The 16158-nt window shown below is 56.3% G+C and overlaps 1 protein-coding gene across 14 annotated transcripts in view; it reads left to right on the forward strand.

Annotated features, from left to right (window-relative positions):
- Positions 1-15951, forward strand: part of TINAGL1 (tubulointerstitial nephritis antigen like 1) — a 32517-nt gene extending 16566 nt beyond the window's left edge. For 8 of the 14 annotated variants that reach the window (XM_060089354.1, XM_060089358.1, XM_060089353.1 and 5 more), the window contains 12 exons: positions 5852-6020; positions 6767-7078; positions 8009-8072; positions 11760-11852; positions 12070-12184; positions 13476-13599; positions 13688-13838; positions 13967-14156; positions 14267-14312; positions 14585-14708; positions 15464-15509; positions 15617-15951. In XM_060089354.1, coding sequence (XP_059945337.1) covers positions 6775-7078; positions 8009-8072; positions 11760-11852; positions 12070-12184; positions 13476-13599; positions 13688-13838; positions 13967-14156; positions 14267-14312; positions 14585-14708; positions 15464-15509; positions 15617-15757 — 1398 coding nt within the window. In that variant the 5' untranslated portion in view covers positions 5852-6020; positions 6767-6774 and the 3' untranslated portion in view covers positions 15758-15951. Of the gene's footprint in view, positions 1-5263; positions 5349-5851; positions 6021-6195; positions 6266-6766; positions 7079-8008; positions 8073-11759; positions 11853-12069; positions 12185-13475; positions 13600-13687; positions 13839-13966; positions 14157-14266; positions 14313-14584; positions 14713-15463; positions 15510-15616 lie in introns of those variants that run through there. The other 6 variants (XM_060089366.1, XM_060089367.1, XM_060089356.1 and 3 more) reach the window with 5 other exon arrangements.
- The last annotated feature ends 207 nt before the right edge of the window (positions 15952-16158 follow it).

Raw genomic sequence — 16158 nt, forward strand, 5'->3', positions numbered from 1 at the left:
CCCTGGTGGCGCAGTGGTTGGGAGTCCGCCTGCCGATGCAGGGGACACGGGTTCATGCCCCGGTCCGGGAGGATCCCACATGCCGCGGAGCGGCTGGGCCCGTGAGCCATGGCCGCTGGGCCTGCGCGTCCGGAGCCTGTGCTTTGCAATGGGAGGGGCCACGACAGTGAGAGGCCCGCGTACCGCAAAAAAAAAAAAAAAAAAAGGAAATGTATTTTCTCACGGTCTGGAGGCCAGAAGTTCAAAATCAAGGTGTCAGCAGGGCCATTCTCTCTCTGGAGCCTCAAGGGGAGAATCTGCTTCTTGCCTCCTCCAGCGTTTGGTGGCTCCACGTGTTCCTTGGCTTGTGGCCGCATCACTCCAATCTCTGCATCCATGGTCACATGGCTTCCTCCTCTTCCTCTGTGTGTCTCTTATAAGGACATTTGTCAGTGGATTTAGCACACACCTCCAACGGCCCCCCACCCCAGATATTCAGGATGATCTCATCTCAAGATCTTTATCTGCAAAGACTCCATTTCCAAATAAGGTTGCAGCCACAGGTTTTAGGAATTAGGACTTGGACATATCTTTTTGGGGGGGCTCCATTCAACCTATTACAGCCATTAGGGTAACATCACAGCATTTCCCCCTGAGAATCTAGCTCTTAGAAGTGACTCTTTCTATCAGATTGGGTTTTTACCCAACCTTTAGGGCTTTATTACTTTCTGCTTGGGGATTAAAAGGCAAAAGTGTTCAGTGTGCTTGCAGCCACGGAAGAGCCTCTTGTACTTTTCAAGACCCATTTATTAATATTCCTGGCCGGAAAAATCAGGAATTACTGGAAACACCAAGCAAGGTGTGGAAATGTTTCTGTAAATAGGCACCGGAAAACAGAACCCGCTTTCTAAGATGTTTGCTGATGATAACACCAAGCTTACTGTTCCCTGGGGAGCTCTCTTTAGTGAAAGTAATGCTGAATCAAAAGAGGGCAGATAATTAAGAGATGAGGGGGAGCCGTTAATCCCCCCAAAAAATCTCCGCACTCCTGGCCCAGGGTTGAAAGGAGCTAGTCATTTAGATAAAGATAGAGATGAAGAAATGGTGTCCTTACTCAGCAAATAGACCTTGCAAGGAAGCAGCACTCGGGGCGCTTTGTACTGAACTGGCCCCAGCACCAATATACTGAAGTATAACAGAAAAAGGAAAGCCCTGTTTCTCTTTTCTGCATTTCCCCACTTGCACCCATAGCGGACGACCATGAACACTACCGGCTGTGAGAGTCAACTTAGTCCTTGGATAGTTTTGGCATCTGCAGAGGCTTCAGGGATTGGGCTCAAGGTCCTGCTCTGCCCCTCCCAGCTGTGTGACCTTGGGCAAGCCAGAAAGTCTTTCTGAGTCTTGACTTTCCCATCTGCCAATTGATTTAATAGGATTACCTGGGGAAAGGCCCACGTTTGGCACTTGCCGTGTATGGCAGAAAACACACTAGTAAACAGACTGGCCGGCCAGGGTCATTACAAATTCACAGTCAGCAACTTCGAATGGTCACTCCTCACTGCCGGAAATCCTACTCTGTTTCTTTAGTGGGCTTGACTGTGATAACTATTTCACATTTAATCCTTGATCCTCCGTCCCCTCCTCTTTTCCTGTCTCACTTTGGCTGCAACTTGCTTCCACTCCACTGGCAAAATAGAAACCATCAGAGGAGGTTCCCTCAGCTTTGCATGGCTGATTCTACAAATCCACCTCCTCTTCTTCTGCCTCTCAGATGATTGTCCCTGCTCCTATCAAACGCCAGCTCTCTCCTCCTGTGCTCTGGGTCCCCTCCCTCTTACTTTAGCAAGAACTTTGATCCTGGGAAATCCCGTCTCTCTGTAGCATCCGTTCCTCCCCAGCTCCTTGCCATCAGCACAGAGATACGATGTTATAGTATCCATATTTGGACAAAACTCTCCCTTCACCCTCCTTACTTCCTTCCAGCCAAAGCCCCATTTCTCAGCTTCCCTTTGCATTAAAACGTTCTAAAAAGTGGCCAGTGGTTGTTCTCTCTGGTTCATTGGCTCCTATTTGCAGTTCCACCCGTGCCATTCAGCTTCCATCCTCATTCTTCCACTAAGACTGCTCCGTCAAGGTGGCCCCAAGGTCCTTGCTGCCACATCTAGTGGACACGTCTCTGTCCTCAGCTTACTCGACCTTTCCACAGCATTCCACACAGGCAGCTCCCCTCCTAGGTCTCGAAGCACTCTCTTCTTCCCTTGGCTTCCTGACAGCTCTCTCACCTGGGCTCCCCCTTCCTCCCTGACCAATCCTGCTCAGCCTACGGTGCCCTCTCCTGCTCTCTGCCCAGCTCCTGATATAGGAGCGTCCCCAGGCTCTGTCCTCCCGCTTTTCCAGTCTGAGCTGGAAACCAGCCTAGGTCACACAGTCTATGTGGGTCCAACTGGTCCCCAAGCCTGCCCAGACTCCAGGAAGGGGAATAGCAGAGAATTTGGGACCATCCTCAACCCACCAGGTAGAAACCCACAAGTCCTCCTCAATTCCTCCCCTCTCTCATCCATCACCTCTGACCTGCCAGCAAGTCCACAGTAGGTCCCCAACAAGCCTGCTTCTCATGATCTCCACGGCCCCCAGCCTTGTTCAGGCCTCAGCATCTCTAGCCTGGGTCACACCATCGCCTCCTACCTGGGCCCCCTGATTCCACTCTTACCTTGTAGTCATCTGTTCTCTACAGAGCAGGCGGAGTGGGTTTTTGCACGTGTGAATCAGATTATTTCACTGCCACGGTGAAATCTCTTTAGTGCTCAGAAGACAACTCAAGCTCCTAACTACAGCCTGAGGGTCCTGCGTGCCGGCCACGCAGCCTACCTCCCAGGCTCATGTTGCTCCTCTGCCCTCCTCGTTCACTGTAGAGTGGCCACTCTGGGCTTCCTTCTGTGTCTCAAACAGACCGATTTGTGCCCGGCCTCAGGGCTGTTGCTCATGCTGGCCCGGCTTCCTGGAACACCCTCTAGGAAGGGCTGCCTCCTTCTCATCCTTCAGCCTCAGCTCAAATGCCATCTCCTCTCTGAGACCCCCTTGACCATCACATCACTCCAGGTTCCCACGCCATGTGCACGGCTTCATAACACTCAGCACCTAGCACAGAGCCTGGCACATAGTAAATGCTCAATAAATACGTGTGGAATGAATGAGAAAAATCAAACAGGAAAGCATTCCACGGCTCAGTACAACAGACTTCCACATGGCCCCGAATCTCATCTCCCACAAGCTCCAGCATGCTAAGGCAGTGCCACACTTTGCCACACAGCCCTGCGGGCAGTGCTTTGATAACACAGTCCAACAGGCCCCAGGAAGCCCGACATGTCACGACAGGGCCCAAGAGAGACAACATTAGGCCTGGATCTCAGACTCAGCTCCTGGTATCACTGCTCCAAGCTCTGGATGTGTCCAGCTGACCACAGGGGCCCACAAGGGACCCAGAGCTCTAGCTGTGGTGCCGTTTGGGACCCAAACATCTGAGCCCCCATGCCTCAGGTGGTGGGTAGTCAGCCACAGACCTGGGCTGAGCAGAGTACAATGGGTCTTTGTCTTCCCAGGAGGCCCTGCTCAGCCTCCAGAGGAGAATGGTCCATTCTGAGCACCCAGAACAGCTGGGGAAGGGGGAGGTGGAGGAGGGGCAGCACTGGACTCCCGGGGAGAGGAGAGGAGGCCCAGGTCTCTGTTCTGCTGTGCAACCTTAGGCATGTCACTGCCTCTTTTTAGCTTCGCCTCCCTTTTGTAGAAAGAAAAGAGCATCACAGGGCCTCTAGGGAGCATCTGAGTACAGATGGGAAACCAAGGCCCAGAGAGAGGCAATGTCTGCCCAGGGTCACAAGTGAGGGAGGTCAGAGTCACTGCAGAGCCCCAGGCCACCTGCCTCCCAGGAAGCCAAAGGGCTCAGAGGGTAAGGCCTGCTGCTATCTCCTCACCTGTTGCTCTGCCCTAGGTCCTTGGACAAGAATAAAGACAGAGAATGAGTCACCAGGAAAGAGAGGGGCCATGGAAAAGGAAAGTGGTTTCCAGCCCCTCCCCCAGAGCCCTGCCCTTTTCCTTTCCTCTTTGGCCAAGGAACCCAGTGAGTCACAAGATTCCACTGGGGCGGGCTCAGTGCCAAGCTCAGTGATGATGAGGGACCTCGGAGCCATGCTTTTGGCTCTGCTCTTTCCCCGCTCTGTGTTCCTGCTTCCTAGGCATGGACAGACAGGCAGGCAAGGACAGGCAGATAGCTAAAACCCGTGAACAGACACGAACAGACACCTACACAGACACACGGACTCCTAGCAAGACAGACACCTAGTAGCTAGGCAGACACAAACAGGGACAGTCACACAGCTATACACAGCGACACACAAGCCAACAAGCACACAAATACAGGCAAACAGTACACTGATGGACAAGACAGACAAACCCATGACCACACAGACACAACATCCAGACAGATATGCAGGCACATAACAGGTAACAGAGAGACAAGCAGACTCAGACACACTCAAGCAGAAACACCTCACAGACTCAGATACACGTACAACACTGACAACATGGGTGGCCTACAGGGGGGTGATTTGGGGCAAAGAACAGGCCAGATGCCCCCGGGCCAGCCCCAAGCCGCAGAACCACACTGAAACTGACTCATGAAAGTGGGTTCTCTGGGCATGAACTCTTCTGAAGGCAGCATTCATCTGCTTCCCAATACGAGGGGCCCACCTTGCAGTAAGATGAATGGAGGTTAGACATGGAAAGGGACTTCCCGACCAGGAGAGTGTTGAGACCTGCAGTGGGTGACTAAGGGTGACAGGGGAAAGGAGTGGAGTGGTGGTAGGTAGGGAGACTGCATTCTTGCTGTGTGCCCTTGGGCAGCTCTGTCCTTCTGAGCCTCAAGTGTCTCATCTAGGCCCTGTCCTCCGGGGTCCCCTCAGGGAGCAGATGGCCAGCTCCTGTGAGTGTTCCCGCCAACGCTGGCCATTACTCCTCCATCCTCCGCATGCGCACCCAGGGCAGGATTCCCTCGTTGACTCCCTGCCCAGTACCCCCTGGCAGGGGGTAACCCAGTCAACCCAGTCACAGATGCCCGTTGTCCTGGTCCCTCCCCTCCCCCTGGGGCTGGCCAGCTGAGGATGCCCCAAGGCTGGGGGAGGGGTGCAGGGAGGTCAGAGAGAGGGCAAAGGGAATCCCCGATACTTGAAGCTTCCCTCACCTAGGGGCGGCTGTGAGGCTCAGGCCAGGGATGGGGGGATCTGTCCAGGTGGAGTCTCTTTCATCCTCCCGCTGTTAGAATCCTCTGGCCCGGACCCAAACTGTTGAAAGAGAGGGGACTTCGCGATGGGGAGGTAAGAGGTGATGGGCAGGCCTGGCGGGACAGAAGCCCCATTGTTTGGGGCCCAGGCCAGCCTGGGCAAAGGCAGGGTTTATAACCAGGGCAGGAAGGGGGGGCTCTGCAGGGGGCGCCAGCTGGCAGGGCTCTTCCTTTGGACCCTGGATGGGGGACAGGTCCCGAGCAAGCAGGATGCCCCCTGGCAGCAGTGTTTGGCGAGCTGCCGGAACTGAGTGGGGAGGGCGGAGGCAAAGAGGGGTCTCAGGGCATGGAGACAGCTCCCACCCCACACCCACCCCGCCCCCTCGGGAGGATGAGCAGCCCAAGGGTCCTAAATCCTCCTCCTCCAGATTCCAGTCATTCCTGGGAACGGAGGCGGCTTGGGGCGGCTCCAAGCCTAGTGGGGGCGGGGGGGGCACTGTGAAGAGGGGTGTGCATGGCTGTCTTTATTACTGAGGGGTCACGGGGGGCTTAGAGATTTTTGCCGCCCACACTCTCCCCATCATTTCCCACACTTAGGTCCCAAACTCGGAGCTCCGCTGCCCCCTATCTTCCCTTGTCCGCGCGAGCCCCTCAGCCCCACGGCGAAGCCCACTGGGCAGTCCCTACCAGTGTCACACCACAGTTGTTTCTGCTTCGGTTGGAGTTCCGCCCCTAAGGGAACGGCTTCCACCGGAGACCCAACAAGGTCAGTCACGTGCTCACGGTCCCTCTCCTTAGTCCCAATTTCGGAGTTACGCGGGGCTATTCCAGGTGCAAAAGAGCCGGGGCCCCTCCCTCCCGCCGCCGGGGCCGGGGCGGCGCGCAGGGCGGGGCGGTACAAAAAGCGATCCCGCCCCGCGTTCCTCACTTGACTTTGAGTGTCCGGCGGTCGCGGGAGCGGGAAGGCGGAGACGAGTAGGGCAGTCGGGCTCAGCCCACACCCCTCACCAGGTAGGGACGCTCCCCTACTCAGAGGGGAGACGGTGTAGACAGAAGGATCAGAGAGCATGAGGGGCCAGGTGGGGGGACCAAGACAGGTGGCAGAGAGGGAGAGTGGAGGGGGGCAGAGGGGCACAAAGTCAAGGACCCCCATCAAGGACGGAGGCTGAGGGAAGCACAGGGATCCAGAACAGGAGGAGACCCCGGGTGCGAAGCATGGGTGTTGAGTGGGGAGCACCAAGAATGCCACCATCCCCACCTCCTGTCCTTGAAGGTCCCCCGGCAGGTCAGGGAGGGGCTCCGTTTCTTGCCTAAGCCCCTTCCCCCGGTAAGCCAGGGCACGTAAACTGTGGCTCCTTACCCCTGTCCTGCCTGGGGACACAGGAATCAGGGTCCCTGCTGGGACCCCTTGGACTCACAGCCCCAGTAAGCTGGGAGATCAGTCCCTGGGGTGCAGGGAATATCTGTTGCCCACCACTTCTGACCCCTGAATTCTGCCCTCCCTGGGCCCAGGAGGCACCATGTGGCGATGTCCACTGGGGCTGCTGCTGCTGCTGGCTGGCGATTTGGCCCTGGGTGCCCAGCGGGGTCGTGGGCGCCGGGAGCTGGCACCGGCTCTGCACCTGCGGGGCATCCGGGACGCGGGTGGCCGGTACTGCCAGGAGCAGGACCTGTGCTGCCGCGGCCGCGCCGATGACTGCGCCCTGCCCTACCTGGGTGCTACCTGTTACTGTGACCTCTTCTGCAACCGCACCGTCTCCGACTGCTGCCCTGACTTCTGGGACTTCTGCCTCGGCGTGCCACCCCCTTTTCCCCCCATCCAAGGTGGGCACCAGACGGCCAGGGGTGGGTCGCTTTGTCAAGCCCAAACTCAGCAAGGCTCAGGAGCAAGGCTGATGCATTGACATTTCCAGGGGGAGGTTTTGTAGAATCTGGGAAAGAGACCCTGCCCCTCTCTCTGCGCTTCTGGGAAGTCCCCACTCTGGTCTAACTTGAATCTCTCCAGTAAGATGGAAAAAGAAGAGCCTCGGTCTGTGGGATTTTAAGTTGGCCCAGGAGAAGAGCAGCCTCCTGCCCTTTCTCCCAGTCCTGCCTGTCTCCATATTCTGGACTTAGAAGGTGCTGGCCACACCTGCTGACTCACCCTCAGACTGATAAAGCACACAGGGGTTGGTCAGCGTCATCTTAACAATTCCTCTGCCTTTGCTCAGGATTCTCTACCCCTGAGATGGCTGGTCACTCCTGGGAGGTGGGTTAAGTCTGTTCCTGCTCTCAGCTCTCACCACCATCCACTCGCCCTTATGCAAAGGAGAGTCACTTGAATTCTTTCCCACAATTCCATGTGGCTGCGGGTGTGAGACTGTATACCTGGGTTGTCACCCCAAAGTGCTGTGTCATCTTAGGGGAGTCACTTACCTTCTCTGGGCTTTGGCTTCCCCATACCCCTTCCACTCCCCATCTCCAAACCCCAGCTCATTTAAATGGCATAGGATCTAAGGAATGTTGTGGCTGGCATCCAAGTTAAGCAAGAGGGATCCAGGTTGGAGTCACTGAAGAACTTCCCAAGTAGCAGCTGGTGTGTGACCCTGTAGGAGATGTCTTAAGTTATAGCTTGGCTTTAGTTTCAGTGAGGGCTGGTGTGTGTGTGTGTGTGTTTGGGACGATTTGGGACACCTGACCTCTGAGGACCTGGCCATCTCAACCCATCGTCTCTGGTCTTGGCTCCACTTCTCTTTCTGACTTTCCTCCCACCAGGATGTATGCACAGGGGTCGCATCTATCCAGTCTTGGGAACCTACTGGGACAACTGTAACCGTTGGTGAGTGTTGGGGGCTTGCCTTGTGGGCTTTGTGGAACAGACTTGATTCAAACCCTATCCCTGTCACTCACTTGCTGGGGGCAAGGCCTTTCCCTTTTCTGAGCCTCAGTTTCCTCATCTGTAACATGGGAATTTTTACACGGACCATGTCAACTTCTGTACCAGCATTCCAACAGCAGTCCCCAGGAGCAGTCAACCATGGATGCCCAGCTCCAGGTGCAGCCCCTCCTGCCTGGAGCTAGGCTACTGCCCCTCCCAACCTTTCTCCCTGTCACGGGCGAGTCCAAGAAGGGGGCGCCAGGAAGGAAACCTCTGACTGCAGCATCCGTTGCCCTGGACCGGATGAGGGTCAGGGATGGCTGAGCTGGCAGCCAGCCAGACTGTGTAGCAGGGCCTTCCCTGGAATGTGGCCCCTCCTCTTCCCCCACCCCTCCCCATCATTCCCAGTAGGAGGATGAAGGGGTTGGGGTGCCCCCCTACCCTAATCTGAGGCCTGAGATGGGAGGTGCGAAGGCTTGAATGCCTTAATGGAAATAATGGGGACCCTAAGACTTAGAGGAGGAGGCCCTGCACCCACTCCACCCCGTGCCCTGGGACTGAGAGGGCCCCAGGGAGGAGGAAACTTTTTGGAATGCATTACGCATAAGCTGTTTCCATTGCCTCACTGGCGTGAGGGGTGCCTGGGTCACAGTGAGAGTGGGGACTCTTGCATTTTAGCGTGTGTCTGGATAACAGAGCATGTGTGTGTGTGCATGCTTTGAGTGTGTGTGACCTGTGTGTGTGTTTCAAAAGATGGAGCATGCTTGCATGATTCTGCTGTTACTGATAGGATGCCTCTGGACATGGAGGGGTTAACACTCTCTCTCGGTCCCTTCCCTAGGGCCTGGCCACCCAGGCCCCCTCTGGAATGCTGGGACCTGCTGCCACTAGTCCTGCCTAGACCTGCTTGGACAGCCCTGGGGGGCAAAGAGGGAGGTGGCAGGAAAGGACTGACCAAGCCACTGCCCTCCCAGGCCAGTTCTGGCTGTGTTCCCTGCACTTGACACCTGAGGGAGGGTGTGGGACAGTGTCTGTGGCCTCCCAGGCTCTGTGAGCCCTCGAGGATGCTTTTGAGAGTCAGAGGGGGAAGGGAAGGACGAAAGCCTCTCTGAAAGTGCCCCCGCAGCTCCTGGGGCTGGAGATCCCAGCCATACTGGGTCTTCGTCCCCTGAGGCTCCTTAAAAGGGAAGAAGGGAGGCGGGAGCCTTGGGCAGGCTTGAAAGGATGCAGTTTAGCATCTTGTCATAGCAGAGTTATGAGCTTGTAAAAGCACTATAGAATTCATAGAATTCAACTGTTCAGTCGACACCTATTAGAGACCTACTATGTGCCAGGTGCTGTGCTGGGCCAAGGAGATGCAGCCAGAATGAGGCAGACAGTCCTTGTCCCTGCAGTAGAGCCTCTAGTCTAATGGTGACACAAATAATAAACCTGTCATTACAACCTTACAGGTGTGATGGGGGGAAAAGATGTTACTGGGGGACCCTAGTTTAGAGTGGGGTGGGGGCGTGGGAAGGCTACTCAGGAAGGGATATTTATGCAGATACCAGGGAGATGAGAGCATGAGTGGCCCAGGCCCAGAAGGAGGGAACATGGGGGGAAATGGCTTGTGGAACGGCCAGGAGGTGGGACCGAGCTCATTGCAGCTGGAGCTGTGAAATGGGGAGAGAGGCCCCGAGGAGGGGCAGGCCGCGTCCCGTGGGTCTCATAAGCTGTGCCAAGGATTTTGCATTTTGCTCTAAGTGTCGTGCACAGCCACTTAGGGAGCACACAGTCTGATCTGTGTTGTTCAAAGATCTCTCTGGCTTTAAGAGTGGGGTGTATGTATTGGGCAGAGGGAATCACAACGAAGCAGGGAGCCTGGTTAGGAAGCCACTGCTGGGGTCCAGGTGAGAGGGGATAAGGGGCCAGAGTAGGGTGGTGGTGGTGGTGGAGGGGTGAGAGGCAGGTGGATTCGGAGTCTTTCATGACCGGCTGATAGGGCAGGCTGCTGGTAGGTGGGTATGGGTGAGGGGCAGGCGGTAGGGGAGACACCACGGACCACATGGAGTTCTGGCTTGAACAGTTGGGTAGATAAGGTGCCATTTTCTGAGTTGAGGATGTTAAGGGAGGAACAGGTTTCGGGGGAGATAGTTTGGCCATTCTGAGATGCCTTTCACCTACCCAGAGGAGCTGTCAGGAGGCCAGCTGGATATGAGTTCGAAACTCAAGGGGGTGGGGAGCTGGGGTTCCTGTAATGAGAACAATCATGGAAGATAACAATTCTTGAGCACATCACATGGGCCAGGCCCTGGGCTGAGTACTTTGCAAGCTTGCCTTTTAATCCCTGGAAGGTGGTACTATTATTATCCTCATTTTACAGACAACATTGAGGGAGAGTTTAAAATAACTTACCTAAGGTCACATGACTAGTCAGCTAGACTCTGAACCCTGGATTCAATTCAGAATCCATGCTCTTAATCACTTCACTGCACTGCTCCATCCATTCATTCATTCATTCATTCCACAAATATCTATTGGGTGGCTACTATGTGCTAGGTTTTGTTTTTAGGCACTGAAGCTATCAAACAATACCTGCCCTCAAGAACCTTTGATTCTGTGAAGAAACAGGTATAGACAATATAAAGAACTAAAGATATAATACGTCAGATAGTGATGACAGGCTGAGGAGAAAAGAAAACAGGGAAGCAGGGTAGGAAGGGTGGAGGATGCTGAGATAGGGTGGCCAGGGCAGGCCGCCCTGAGAAGGTGACATTTGAATAAGGACTTAGAAGAAGTGAGGGGGCCATGAGGATGTTGGAGGAAGAACAGTGCAAAGGCCCAGGGGCAGGAGCATGGCTGGTGTCAACAGTCAGGACCAGCCTGGCTGGGACCTCAGGAACCAGGACGGGGACGAGGGGGTCAGAGAGGGGACAGGAGGACAGATCGTGCAGGGCCTTGTTGGCACTGGAAGGACTTTGGCTCTTATTCTTGATGTGAAGCCAGTGACAGGTTTTGGGCAGGGGAATGGCATGATATGATTTGGGTTTAACAGGATCGCTTGGGCAGCTGTGTTAAAAATATACCGAAGTGGGGGAGGGGGGGCACAGCGCAGAACTGGGGAGAACAGTGAGGAGGCTACAGCAGAATTCAAGTGAAAGGTGATTGGACCGTGGTGGCTGCGGAAAAGAATGAGACGTGGTTTGGATTCTGGATGTGTTTTTAAGGTAGAGTCAACATGATTTGCCGGTGAATCGGGTTAGCATGTGAGACAGTCAGGGGTGCCTCCCAGGCTTTTGGCCTGCGCACCAGGAGAGGATGGAGTGCCGTTTTCGAGGACTGTGGCAGGCACAGGCCTGGGAGTAGGGGAGAACAGGAATTTGGTTTGGGATGTGGTGAGTGTGACCTGTTAGACACCCAGGAGGTGATGTGGTGTAGCAGTAAGATCCTTGAATCTGGAGTTTAGGGAGAGATCTGAGAAGCAGATATAAACTTGAGAATCATAAATTTGAAATTGACATTTAAAGCCATCAGGCTGGATGGGATCATCTGGTGGTCCTCTCATAGGTGCTGATGCAGAATTTCAGGCCCATGTTGACCTCTGAGGCCTCCTCCCTTCCAAGGACGCCCAGCACCACCTCACCTCTTCCTTCCCTCCTGTTCTTCCAGCACCTGCCAGGAGAAAGGGCAGTGGGAGTGTGACCAGGAGCCATGCCTGGTGGATGAAAACATGATCAAGGCCATCAACCAAGGCAACTATGGGTGAGAGGCCCTAAAAATGCCCCGAGTGGACACCCATGCACGTGCACACGCATACACACATATGTTCTGCCCGAGATGCATGTCCTGCCAGGCACACCCACACTCAGATCTTATTCATGTGTACATTTAGCTGGTAGGCATCTCTCCCACCCACATGCGCATACCTCCAGGACCCCCAGCCTTGGCCGGTCTGTGACCTCCATCCCCTCTCTTTCAGCTGGCGGGCTGGGAACCACAGTGCCTTCTGGGGCATGACCCTGGATGAGGGCATTCGCTACCGCCTGGGCACCATCCGCCCGTCTTCCTCCGTCACCAATATGAATGAGATTCAAGTAAGTCCATCCCTGCCCACAATCCTGCCATCTCCTCTTGGCCTACGACCCCAGGGATGCTGGCACCCTGTGCCCTGCTTCTCCAAGGGCCTAGGCCTGTCCCCTACCAATAGGCTGTGTATCCCTGGACAAGGGACTCCCCTTCTCTGGGCCTTAGGTTTCTGCCTATAACAAGATATGCTGCACTGCAAGAACTGAGGCTCAGATTCTGAGTTTTGTGGTCCCAGCATCTGACCCTCCCTAGCTTCTCCGGCCTCTCCGGCTTGGGAAAAATGTCATTGGTCCTAGTATGGCTGGGTTAGGGCCCTAAGGGCCAGGAGGTCACCTTAGTATTTTGGGAAGGGAGGGACAGGCACTCCTCCAGCTTTGGCCAGAGAGCAGCAATTCTCGGAAACAAACGCCATCTCAGCAGAGCCCCCAGGGAGGAGGGGGTTTCACCCTTCCCACCAGTGGGACCCTCCAGAGGGAGAAATGAGAACCAGACCCAGAACAAAGGGTGAGGAACTTCAGCGGGACAGGGCTGGGGCACATGCCGGAGGCTCCTTCCATCAGTGGCCGGCAGGGAGGAGGTGGTGGCTGGCCAGAGCGGCCCTCCCTGCAGAGGGAGCTCAGCTCAAGGCTGAGGTGACCAGACCCTGCCCCTGCCCTTACTCCCCTGGGCCTCCGGCTATTTTCTGCCTCCTGCTGTTTGCCTTGGCAGCCTGCCCAGTCACGGGACCTTACTGCATCTTCCCTCCCCTGCCCTTTGGGGCCTGAAGCCCAAGGTCCTGGTGGGAAGAAGGATGTAGCAGATCAGAAGATACAGAGGAGGGAAGAGGCAGGGGTTGAGGATGGAAAGTGGCCCGACCACTTCCCTATTCCTGGCTTCAATTGCCTCACCTGTAAAACAGGACTAGTCACCCCCCACCTGACACTAGAGAGTCACTAAATGGTGCCTGGGTCTTCCTCTGGGTCACCGTGGAGGTTGCTGGACTCTCTCAGCAACAGAGGGCTCAAGATCAAACTGCAGAAGGCCCTGGACTCTTTTTTTTTAACATCTTTATTGGAGTATAATTGCTTTACAGCGGTGTGTTAGTTTCTGCTGTATAACAAAGTGAATCAGCTATGCATATACATATATCCCCACATCTCTTCCCTCTTGCGTCTCCCTCCCACCCTCCCTATCCCACCCCTCTAGGTGGTCACAAAGCACTGAGGCCCTGGACTCTTGGGAGACCTCCAATGCCTAGGGCCCCTGAGGGGCAGTCTGGGGCAGAGGCAGGAGGCAGACAGAGTGACCTTTTCCTTGCAGACAGTGCTGGGCCCAGGGGAGGTGCTTCCCAGAGCCTTCGAGGCCTCTGAGAAGTGGCCCAACCTGATCCACGACCCTCTCGACCAGGGCAACTGTGCAGGCTCCTGGGCCTTCTCCACGGCAGGTACGTTCAAGGGCAGGGGCTGGCCAGGTGGGAAAGGAGGGCAAAGGCCTGAGCCCCCTGACAGCCCCTCTACCTCCCCTCCCACCAGCTGTGGCATCTGATCGAGTCTCAATCCATTCTCTGGGGCACATGACACCTGTCCTGTCGCCCCAGAACCTGCTGTCTTGTGACACGCACAACCAGCAGGGTTGCCGCGGTGGGCGACTTGACGGTGCCTGGTGGTTCCTGCGCCGTCGAGGGTGAGCAGCAAGGGGGTAGGGAAGAGGGCATGAGGCGGGGGTCTTAGGAAGGGAAAGCCTGCAGGAAGGGCCTGGGCCAGGCTGCCCCATGCCCACTCTGTCCCCACTCCCTCCTGCTGCCCCTGCAGGGTTGTGTCTGACCACTGCTACCCGTTCTCGGGCCATGGGTGGGACGAGGCTGGCTCCGCACCCCGCTGCATGATGCACAGTCGGGCCATGGGTCGGGGCAAACGGCAGGCCACCGCCCGCTGCCCCAATAGCTATGTCCATGCCAATGACATCTACCAGGTCACTCCTGCCTACCGCCTCGGCTCCAACGTAAGTCTGCACTTGGGTGAGGGGGCAAAGGCAGGAGAGCTGGAAGGTTGGCCAAAGGCTTGAGCCTCGCGCCTGATGGATACTATCCTCCCCACCCCCTCACCCTCCAGGAGAAGGAGATCATGAAGGAGATGATGGAGAATGGCCCTGTCCAAGGTAAATGCCCCTCATCCTGCCCCCTGATTCCAGAAGCTTGTGCCTGCTTGAGACTGGGCACAGAGGCACAGGTGGTCCGTACAGCATTGAGCAGCAAGTCCATTGGGGCCAGGAGTTGGGGGACCATGTCCCTTCCCCAGGAGCAGCACCTGGAGGGGGCACTTTGAGTCTTGGTACCAGAGGCCCCGGGGCCTGGGCATGCATCTCCAGGCTTGGGTATCAGTGCCTGTGCTGATGGGCTGAGCCAGCCCCGTTTTGACCTCTGCCCACAGCCCTCATGGAGGTGCACGAGGACTTCTTCCTGTACCAGAGCGGCATCTACAGCCATACACCAGTGAGCCTTGGGAGGCCGGAGCAATACCGCCATCATGGGACCCATTCGGTCAAGATCACAGGGTAAGGGGCTTGGTGGGAAAGGGGGTTGGGGGCAGCAGGGCTTGCACTGGGGCCTCGGAGTCTGCCTTGAATCCTTACCACTTCTCTGCAGAGCTCCATTTCATAGGGGAGGAAACCGAGACTCAAAAAGAGGAGGTACTTGCCCTGGGTCACACCAAGAGTTAGGGGCCTTTTAAGGTGTTCTAGAACTCTTCCTTCCTTACACACTGGGAAAACTTAACTCCAAATGAAATACAGACAAGGATTCAAGAGTTGCTCAACCTCTCCCCAGCTCAGCACCTGTCCCAGCTCTGCCTGACTCACTCCCCCAGCCCTCAGTTTCCCCAGCTGATATAAGAGGCAATGCTAGAGTCACTGATTTCAATAGTCCAACCAATGAAATGTACTTTGCACACACACCCCGCCCCCCGCCCCCCATCCCCCACCAGGTGAGGAGGGAGGGCAGGCAGATGTGTGAGGTCCCAGAGAACTGGTCGCTGGGATGTGGATCCCTGGAGGGTGGAGGCCCAGTTTCCCTCCTTTTCTGCTTTCCCCTCCAGTTATCCCTTTGGGACCGTCCCCACACCGGGCACAGGTGCACAGAATTAGAGATGTGGAGACTGAGGGAGGTGCAGAGAGGGACAGAGAGCTGCCCAAGTCCTGAGGGTGCACCCAAGTCACCAATGGCAACAGGGGCCTGAGCAGGGAAGGCCGCGGGTGGGAGCTCCTGAAAGCAGGTGAATCAGCGCCCTTCCCCTTCCGGCTCTGCCCCGCAGGTGGGGGGAGGAGACGCTGCCCGATGGAAGGACGCTCAAGTACTGGGTGAGTCCCTGCGCCGCGTGCCCTGCGGCCGCTGTCACCTTCCCCCGGGCCTCCTGTCCTCCTCCCTCACTCCGATTCCCGTCCTCACGGCTCCTCCTCATTCCCAGACGGCGGCCAACTCGTGGGGCCCAGCCTGGGGAGAGAGGGGCCACTTCCGCATCGTGCGCGGCGCCAACGAGTGTGACATCGAGAGCTTCGTGCTGGGCGTCTGGGGCCGCGTGGGAATGGAGGACATGGGTCACCACTGAGGCCGCGGGCACTACGCCGGGAAGAGCCCTCTGTGGGGCAGCAGCCCCCGCCCCGCCCGCCCCACGGAGCTCCGGGCCCCAGGGGCCTAATCCTCGCGCGCGCGAGGGTTCCGCTGACCCAGCGCCTGGCTTGGGAGCCTCGGGCAGGCGAGGCTGGCGGAGCCCCCAGACCTCCCAGCGGGGGCCGGGCAGGGCCTGGTTGGGAAGGAGCAAGACCACCGAAGCTAGGACACCCCCTTCTCCGGCCCCACCACTCCACCCCATCCTTGTACTCTTATTTCTCAAAGATATTTATTTTTCTTTTCACTGTTTTAAAATAAAAACAAAGTATTGATAACTATGTATCTTGGAACGTCGGGGCGTGGAGAGCCAGGCCAGAGTTTGTGTGGCATATGGTTAGA

This window comes from Mesoplodon densirostris, chromosome 2 (assembly GCF_025265405.1).
Source record: "Mesoplodon densirostris isolate mMesDen1 chromosome 2, mMesDen1 primary haplotype, whole genome shotgun sequence".
Taxonomy (NCBI): Eukaryota; Metazoa; Chordata; class Mammalia; order Artiodactyla; family Ziphiidae; genus Mesoplodon; species Mesoplodon densirostris.